At 49.1% G+C, this 8356-nt stretch overlaps 1 protein-coding gene across 6 annotated transcripts in view; it reads right to left on the reverse strand.

Annotated features, from left to right (window-relative positions):
* The window catches only part of ACTN1 (actinin alpha 1), an 88422-nt gene extending 87154 nt beyond the window's left edge, over nt 1-1268 (reverse strand). For 2 of the 6 annotated variants that reach the window (XM_051791384.1, XM_051791382.1), the window contains exon 1: nt 1063-1267. In XM_051791384.1, coding sequence (XP_051647344.1) covers nt 1063-1167 — 105 coding nt within the window. In that variant the 5' untranslated portion in view covers nt 1168-1267. Of the gene's footprint in view, nt 1-1062 lie in introns of all 6 variants that reach the window. The other 4 variants (XM_051791383.1, XM_051791385.1, XM_051791386.1 and 1 more) reach the window with 3 other exon arrangements.
* Between the last annotated feature and the right edge of the window lie 7088 nt (nt 1269-8356).

Genomic DNA, 8356 nt, shown 5'->3' on the forward strand with positions numbered 1-8356 from the left:
GATATCACCTTCGATTAACTCATCAGGCTCCAGGGGAAAGACTTCTAAGTGGCACCATTTCTGACAGCTCTGAACAGGAAAACCTGAAAACCCATAATCTGGAAGCAGAGGAGTGGGGGAGGAAAAGGGTTAAAGAGGAATAAGCACCTTCTCACTGGTGTGTTATCCTTCCCAGTTGTTCCCAGCTCCTTACAGAAAGCCCTGCACATCAGGCTACACTATATATATTAATATATCATCCATGTATAAAAGGCAATATCGTCCCCTCTCGCATGGAAGGTTTGGGGTTCTCCTGCCTGCTCGCAGCTCGGGAAGCTCAAGGCGCGATCCAAAAAGAGCCAAGAGAGAACGAGTGACTGTCTGGGAAGCTCGGCGGGAGCCTGCTGCACCCCGCGGTGCCCCAGCCATGCCAGCATGAGTGCCTTTCCAAATTCTGCTTTATTGTTGTCTGATGGAGTGACTAAAACGGAAATGTTTCGGGGATTAGGATTCCTGAGTGATCTAATACAGGATGCTTTTGGTTTAAAGAAGGAGGGGAAAAAAAAAATAACTAGCGAGCGGAGCTCCTCCTGAGCTCCCCTCCCCACCGCCACCCTTTCGGTTTAAAAAAAGGGCCGAATGTTACCATTTTTGGACATGAGCTCCGCGCAAGCCCTGCCCTAAACCACACCATTCAAACCAGAAGCCAATTGCCGTCCCGCCGCCGGCCGGCGGGGCCGGGGCGCGGGCGGCGGCGGGCGTGCAAGGGGGATGCGGTGGGGCCCCGCCATCGCCCCCCGGCGTGCCCGCTCCGCCCGGCCGCACCTGCGGGCCAGGTGTAGGTGACAGGGCGGACATCTGTTGCTGTGGGGGCCCTGCCGCCGCACATCCCTCCCTCCCTCCCGGTTCCGCCATCACCTGCCCGCCCGCCCGCCCCCGCGGCCCCGCCACGCCGCGCAGCGCCGCGCCAGCCCCCGGCCGAGCGCGCACCGGCCCCGCTGCGGTGGCGGAGCGGGCGGCGGGGCCGGGTCCCGGCAGCACGGCGGATGGGCGTGCGAGGGGAGAGGACAGAGGTGCGCCCACCTTCCTCTGCTGCTTCTCCCAGGCTGGGTCGAGGAGCAGGTCCCGATCCCAGTCCTCCTCTGGCTGCATGTAGTCGTTAGTCTGCTGCGGGTCGTAGTGATCCATGGCTGCGGCTGCTGCTGCCCTGCCCGTCCCGTCCCGCCGGTCCCGCGGCTGTGCCCGCTGTGCCCGTCCCGGCCCCGCGGCCGCTCAGCCCGAGCGCGCGGCGGCGGCGCCCGCTCCCACCTCTCCACTCCGGCCGCGCGCAGAGCCGCGGGGGCGCGACACACCGCCCCGCCCCCCGCCCGCCTCCGCGCCGCTCATTGGCCGCGACCCCAATGGCAGAGCCCACACCCATCAGCGATAGTGCTCTCTTATTGGTTATCTCTAACGTCCGTCACGGTACCAATCAGACCCGATAGGCGGTTTACGGTAGCCCCGCCCTACCGCCATCACCACCGACGCCTCGGCGGCGGGGGCCGAGGCCGCGGGTGGGTGTGCTGGGCTGGGCCTGGGCGGTGGGGCGTGGTGCGGTGCGGTGCCGTGCGGAGAAGCTCAGCCCCGCTTTCGGGGCATTTGTCCCGCGGCGGGATGGGGCGCGGGAACCCGGGAGCCTGTAACTGAAGCGCCCTCACAGGCGGTACGGCTGAGCGGAGCGAGCCCGGGCGGCATTTTACGGAGAATCACAGTATCACAGAACACTCGGAGTTGGAAGGGACCCACAAGGATCATCGAGTCCAACTCCTGGTCCTCCACAGGACCAGGACCAGGAGTCACACCATGTGCCTGAGGGTATTGTTCAAATGCTTCTTGAACTCTGTCAGCCTTGGTGCTGTGACCCTGGGGAGCCTGCCACCCCTGGGAGTGCCCAGCCACCCTCTGGGTGAAGAACCTTTTTCTAATAGCCAACCTAAACCTCCTCGACACAACTTCAGGTGTGTCAGGTCCTGTCACAGCGAGGATAATTTCGTGTGGCAGGGCTGGTGACTCATCCTGCCGGCCCCGGAGTGAGGGTGCTCAGTCACAGCCCTGCAGTCAGGCCGCTGCTCCACTCAAAACGTGGCTTCCTTGTGGGGTCCCACAGGTGTGCCTGCACTCAGAATGCAAAAAAAAAAAGACCATTTTATCCTGTTCCTGACTGGTAACCTCTTGTCAAGGTTGGGATTGCCAGCTCTGGCGGCTGAGGCTTCACACCCGGAGTCAGCAGGTGCAGCCATGGAGCACCCAGCACTGCGCCAGGGCCTCCGAGACACTCCTGCTGCTTTCTGGCCACAAATATCCTGTTTGACAGGAAAACACTAAACTGAAGTGTGTTTGGCTCATCTAGCAGCTCCCTAGTAGAGAAACACATCTTAAGGAATGTACTGACACGCAAACACTTGATCGGGAAAAAAGGACAGGAGAATTGTTACTTTCCCCTGGTCTCACTGAGAAGCACAATGACATCTCTCACAAAAGTGAGAGGAAGCCCAAAGAAACACCATTCCACAACACTATCCAGAGCAGAGTAAGCTTGTGTCCCAATTCATCCACATGCAGAGGAAGCGGAGAGTTTAGGCCCTGGAATGTGGAAGAGAGGGATACTGAGAATGGACGAGAAGGACACTGCAAAGCATCAGGTTGAATTGAGCAGAAATGCTCTACATCAAGCAGTATTTAGCCCTGAGCTCCACTTGCAAGAGGGGAATTTTTCTCCTGATTCTTAAGAAACATTGGAGGTGAAATTGGATATATTCTTTCACTTCTTGGCATAAATAACTGTGCAGACTATAATGGACAGATGCTCTGTATGGTACTCTGTCTTCATGTGTCGTATGATGCTCCTTATGTACTCTTGCAGACATCAAAACCACAAATATAATTATCAGAATTGCTGTGCACCATTCAGAGACTTGTATTGACTCTGCGATGCATCACTCGAGATAGAAAGATTATTTAAATATATAAATACAGTCATACTCATGATTTTCAAAAGAAATGTAAGATGTAACCATTTGGAGACCATTTGGGAAACCAGGCTACTGAGGGCATTCCAGCTCCGGGGAGCAGAGCTGAGTAAGCCAGAACTACCAGGCACTTCGGAAATCCTCCTAGATGTGCTTCATGATGAAGTGCCAGGGAATGCAAAATAGTCATGTTACTCTAGAGAGCTGGTAATGGACTCAAAAGAAACTTCCCCCACCATTCTGCACTGCAGAGAGGTGCAGATGATGATGGCTGTTTCTTGAGGAGCAGGGTGGAGGAATTTACATTGGGAAAATAGGTAAATCATTAAGGTTTGAAGAGAAAGGGCCACTTTTTATATCTTACAACCATTCAGTGAACACCCAGTAACAAATTGTGAATCAACAGCTACAGCCTAATCGCATGATAGAGACAATGAACATGTATAAAAGTTTTGCATCTTCTAATTTTTATTATTTATCAAGACCCTTTCCACCTGATGAATGTGGAAGAATATGGGAATTGGTAAGATCTGGGGAAACAAAAGGAGGACGGAAGGAAATACATTCCTTGAGAAAAGTTCCAGGCTTTGTATTTTAAGGCAGGGGTCCTACTCTACTGTTTCCCCACCCTTATACTTTAAGAGCCCATTACTGAAAGCCACATTTCAGACCTTCCCAAATGTGGTGAGTGGTGTCAGCTGCCATTTAGTGAGTGGGGATTTTTATCATTTTCCAGGAAATGCTGAACATCATGGAGATCCAAGCCTTAAGACATGCAGTGCATTCCTGTGAGGCTGAATCTTCTGGATGCTACCTCTTTGGTTCCTGGAGTTGAGTCACAAAGCAACTATCCCCATAGTTATAATGTTGTTTATTCTTACCTATGTAAAATACACCCAGTGATCTCTCTTATGAGGGCTGGTGATACTATAAACAGAAAAGTGGTTTTAGTTGCCAATATCCTGTTCATGTACTTATTCTTGCATGGGGCAGAATGATGAATTAGACAATTTAATGTACACCATCAGTGCAATAAAATATTAAAAAATCAAGAACTACTGTGACGTTTCTAGTGTATTAGAGCCTCTTTCCTAATTTTCCCTGACATTTGTATTTCTAACTTCCTCATCCTCACTTCTCAAAATTCTTGCCTGGATTTCTGGGAAATATCTTAATTTTTCACTCCTAAGCCCATCCCAGCTTTTCACAAACTCCTTAACAAAAGGAAGTGAGTGTTCTTGGCCAGAGCTTTCTGAACTTACGAGCAATAGTGAGGATGGGAAAAAAAGACTTTCTAAACTTGGGATAGTTCCCAAATCCACTTGACCTTTGCACTTGCAAAGAATTGTACCAGCATGACGAAGGGGAAGGGATGAGCTTGCAATAGGAGAGGGAAGCACAGCAACAAGGGGAGCTACAGAGGCCAGTGCTGCTGATGGGAGAGGTGTCTGTACAACAGCAGTACTCTGGTTTCCCTTCCTTTTGTTACTGATTTCCTTGGGTGTTATTCAAACCCTGCTAGACCAAGTGGGTCTCCAGTATGGTGTTTCTGATCCAATGAAGGGAGGGTGGGCTTTTTCTAGGCCAGGGGACAGAGTCACCGTGGGAACAGTTGGATGTACATCCTACTTCTTCAGCCTGAAACAGAGAAAAGAGGAAGGAGCTCAAGGGCACTGGGGTATTTCTGGTTACTGTTTGCTGCTCCTTCTCTTTGTGCTTCACATGTTAGCTACAGGTTGCAAGCTTCCCTGGGGACATATGTTCTTTCTTGCCAAGAACATCCATAAGCTTCTATGATTAGGTCTGGCAGGTGAGCTTGGCCACTGTACAACAGTGAACAAGGCTGTATTGAAGTGGCCCTTGAATTTTGTTTTGGGAAGTCGCACAACTGCGTTTCAGTCCCTATATTCTGCAGGTACACAAAAACTTTTTTGCTCTGGAATTTGGCACTTAAATTTGAACTGCGTGTTGGGCTGTTATGGTAAAGAATTTAGCAAGTTAAATTCTTTTCCATAATTTCTACTTGCCCAATCCAGGACACATTACCAGTAAGAACTCAGCCCCTATGAAATGCAGACATTTATTTGGTGGAGCTCAGTGGGGTATACCATGCTTCATGGGAACTAGGGAGGGAGGGGCTTGTGCCCAGAAATTAGGTAAAACTTCTACTTTTAAGAAGTGCCACAGAATAATTGCCATGGTCATCCAGGGATAGCTGGAAATGAGACAAAAAAAAAAAAAGGAACAACCAAGGTGGGAATGCCGTGCTTGGAGGAAAGAAAAAAGCAGCCCATATGATGTTCCCAAATACAAAACATCTTCTTTCCTTCAGAGCCTCTTTACCCAATTTGCGTTCCTCTTCTACTGTGACCTCACTATCCTAAGTCCTCTTTCCCTTTGCTTCCCTTCCCTGTTATCTCAGCTTCCAAAATTGACTCCCCAGTCCTTCACCCTGGACTTCAAGCACAAGTACTTGAAGAGGATGTTATCTCCTCCTTCTACTGACTGGGGCTCAGCCATGCTTGTTCAGAGCATGAGCTTTAAGGCCAAAGTGACTTACAGAGCTGTCTTCATACATATTTGCTAATATTGTTTGAAGTGTGTAATTTTGTGAAAATGATGATTTTACTTTTCTAGCAGAGCATACACTAGATTGCTCCCTTTGCTTTCACGATGTCACTTGAACAACAGTAGAAAAAGATACTACAGCTCCAGTCCTATGTTCCTGTTATCATATACCTATTGTATCTACTTTCATCCTGCAAGGAGTACTTGACCAACATTGCTCATCTAGGCCCCTTTGCTCCCTGAAGGGCAAGGTGTTTGCTGCTCAGCAGTGCACAGGAGCATCAAGCAAGCAAAGCAACTTGGGCAGCTGCTGAGCTGGTTCTGCAGAGGGACCTAAGGAGTAAAATTATCCAATGGCATGCAGCAGTAGGTCACAGTTGTTGCAATAGTGTGTCAGCCATCCCTGCCTGACCAAACCCACAACTGTGCTCAGGTATGTTCAGAGCAAAGCGCTTTGGGAGTGTTTGCTCAAGCTTTCACATGCTGTTGCAGTGGTCAGTAGCTGTCTGCAGACTCCAGGCTTCATCCATCCCTCCATGAGACACTTTTGCACAAGAGAAGCATTCCTGGGGGAAGATCTGCAGGATATATGAAGAAGCATATGAAGATACTGCTGCAGAAATGCACTGCCAGATTGCTCTGTGCTGTGGTCACACACGCCCTCCATCCCTGACAAGTTGCAGAGAGCTGGTGTAAGACCTGATCATGCATCAAGTTCATTTGCTCACAGTTTTTTCTCTGTGCAATGATGCAGACCTGGGAAACCATGGAGAGTGATGGATGGTAGAAATCTGATACAATGCAAAATGCAATACGAGCAGGCCAGGCATCTACTGCAGTCTAATTCTAGGCAGAGCAGTCCATGGTGTGAGATTTGAGGCTATGTCAGTTATTTCTGCAGAGCAAATACAGAAGAGCAGACATCAACAGATATGGAGCAGACTGTCCTGTTAGCGGCCAGGGAATGCTATGCAACTGCAGTGACATGGCAAGGCATGTGTGCTATGTAGGCAGATGCTAATGCCAGAGCTGCAGCTTTCTCAGGCCTTCCCCCAGGAAATCCATGTCCAGAAGTGCAGGTACAAAGCAGTGTCATTTGTAGGACATGAGAAGCAAACCTTCTGTTCCCCTCAGCATTTGTAAGGCCGTGGATGGAGTGCTGTGTCACGCTTTGGGTGCCAGTGTTTAAGAAAGATATGCATCAGTTGGAGCGAGTCCAAAGGAGAAGTAACAAGAAGGATCAGAGGTCTGGAAAACCTGACCTTTGGGGGGAGACTGAAAGAAGCAGGCTTTGTTTAGTCTAGGAAAGAAAAAATTTAAGTGAGACACAGTAGCAGACCTCAAATATGTAAAAGTTTACTGCAAAGTGTAACACAGTACACCATTTGCCATAGCCACTGGAGAATCTGCTAATGGTCAGGAAAGCAAAGCACTTGACTAGACCACCAAAGCAAACTGCTGAATCTCCACAGCTGGAGATTTTAAAAAACAAGTAGAACAGCTACAAGAAAGGCTTAACTTTAAGGACAATCCGCCCCACCCTGAGCTTGGAAGATGAATCCTGTGTCATCTTTGGGGATCCCTCTCCCCTGTGTTTCATAACCCTGCAATACAGTCAGTTTCAGAGGGTAAGACAGTACCATGAAACAACATGGCATGCTTGTAAAGAGACTAATGATGGAAGAAAAGTATTTACAATGGTAGAGATATAAAAATGTAAAATCAGATATATGGAACCTGACCTAGACAGTCTCATCAGATGCCCATGTGTAAAGCACATTGCAGCATGACTGCTGCAGGAACTTGACGCAGCTGAGAGGTGACTAAGGTGAAAGGGGCTGTGGGAGAAAAGACATTTATGTACACTTACATGGATAAAAACTGCTTTAAATCCACTTGCAGCTCTCTCATGAAGGAAGTGGCAGTTCTCTTTTGTGTTACAGTTACCAGCAAAACTCACCATCAATACTCTAAATGCTCATAGGAGATGTGTCACTCACTCTTGGTTTTGGCTTTTAAATGCACCTCTCATGGCCTCTCCGTCTCCTCATGCTTTTAGTATCAATTGTTTATTTCAATAGTGAGATGGGTCACAGTGACATCAAACTGAAAACTATATTCACAATCCATGCTTGGGGCTAAGGCTGTCTTGGGAGATCAGAAAAAACAGATGAGGTTTTCGGTTTCTTGTGTACAATGCCAAGCCACTCGCCTCCACCAGCAGCAGAGGTGGCACAGCTTAGCACAGCATGGTGTGGAGGAAGACCTCACTGCTTTCAGAATAGTAGTTGGTACAGCTGGAAAACATACCAACAGCCTTGCAGGCATGTCAGCTTTTTCTCAGCATGTAGTGGTCTAGCAGTGAGTGGGGAACATGCTGCTGAGTCAGCGAGGCTGTGATCCAAATTCAGACTTTTCTCAGAAGTGGAGCACACACTCTGAGCCTATGGTCACTGCTCCACTACTTTGCCCTCCAAAAGTACACTTGCTGGAGCCTAAATCTATCTGTTGTACAAGGAGATATGGCTGTGGGCTTTGCTTAAAAAGTCCCTTCACCCCTTTTCTCTGGAGGGTGCAGGGAGCACCTGGGTGGTCAGCAGCTTTCCTGCCCCTGCAGAGCAGGTTAATCTTCTGTGTTCCACAAGTAAAAACTGATGCATAAAAGCAGCTACGGCTTATGCAACCTTTGTACAGAAAATCATCTTGTGGTCATTAGTCTTGTCTCCTAACTAGCTCATTCTCCTTGCTGTTTCTTCTCCATACAGTGGGAGCAAGTGTGCACAGCTACCAGAAATCAAACT

This window comes from Manacus candei, unplaced genomic scaffold (assembly GCF_025592945.1).
Source record: "Manacus candei isolate 608988 ecotype Guabito, Panama unplaced genomic scaffold, ASM2559294v1 h1tg000033l, whole genome shotgun sequence".
NCBI classification, from domain to species: domain Eukaryota; kingdom Metazoa; phylum Chordata; class Aves; order Passeriformes; family Pipridae; genus Manacus; species Manacus candei.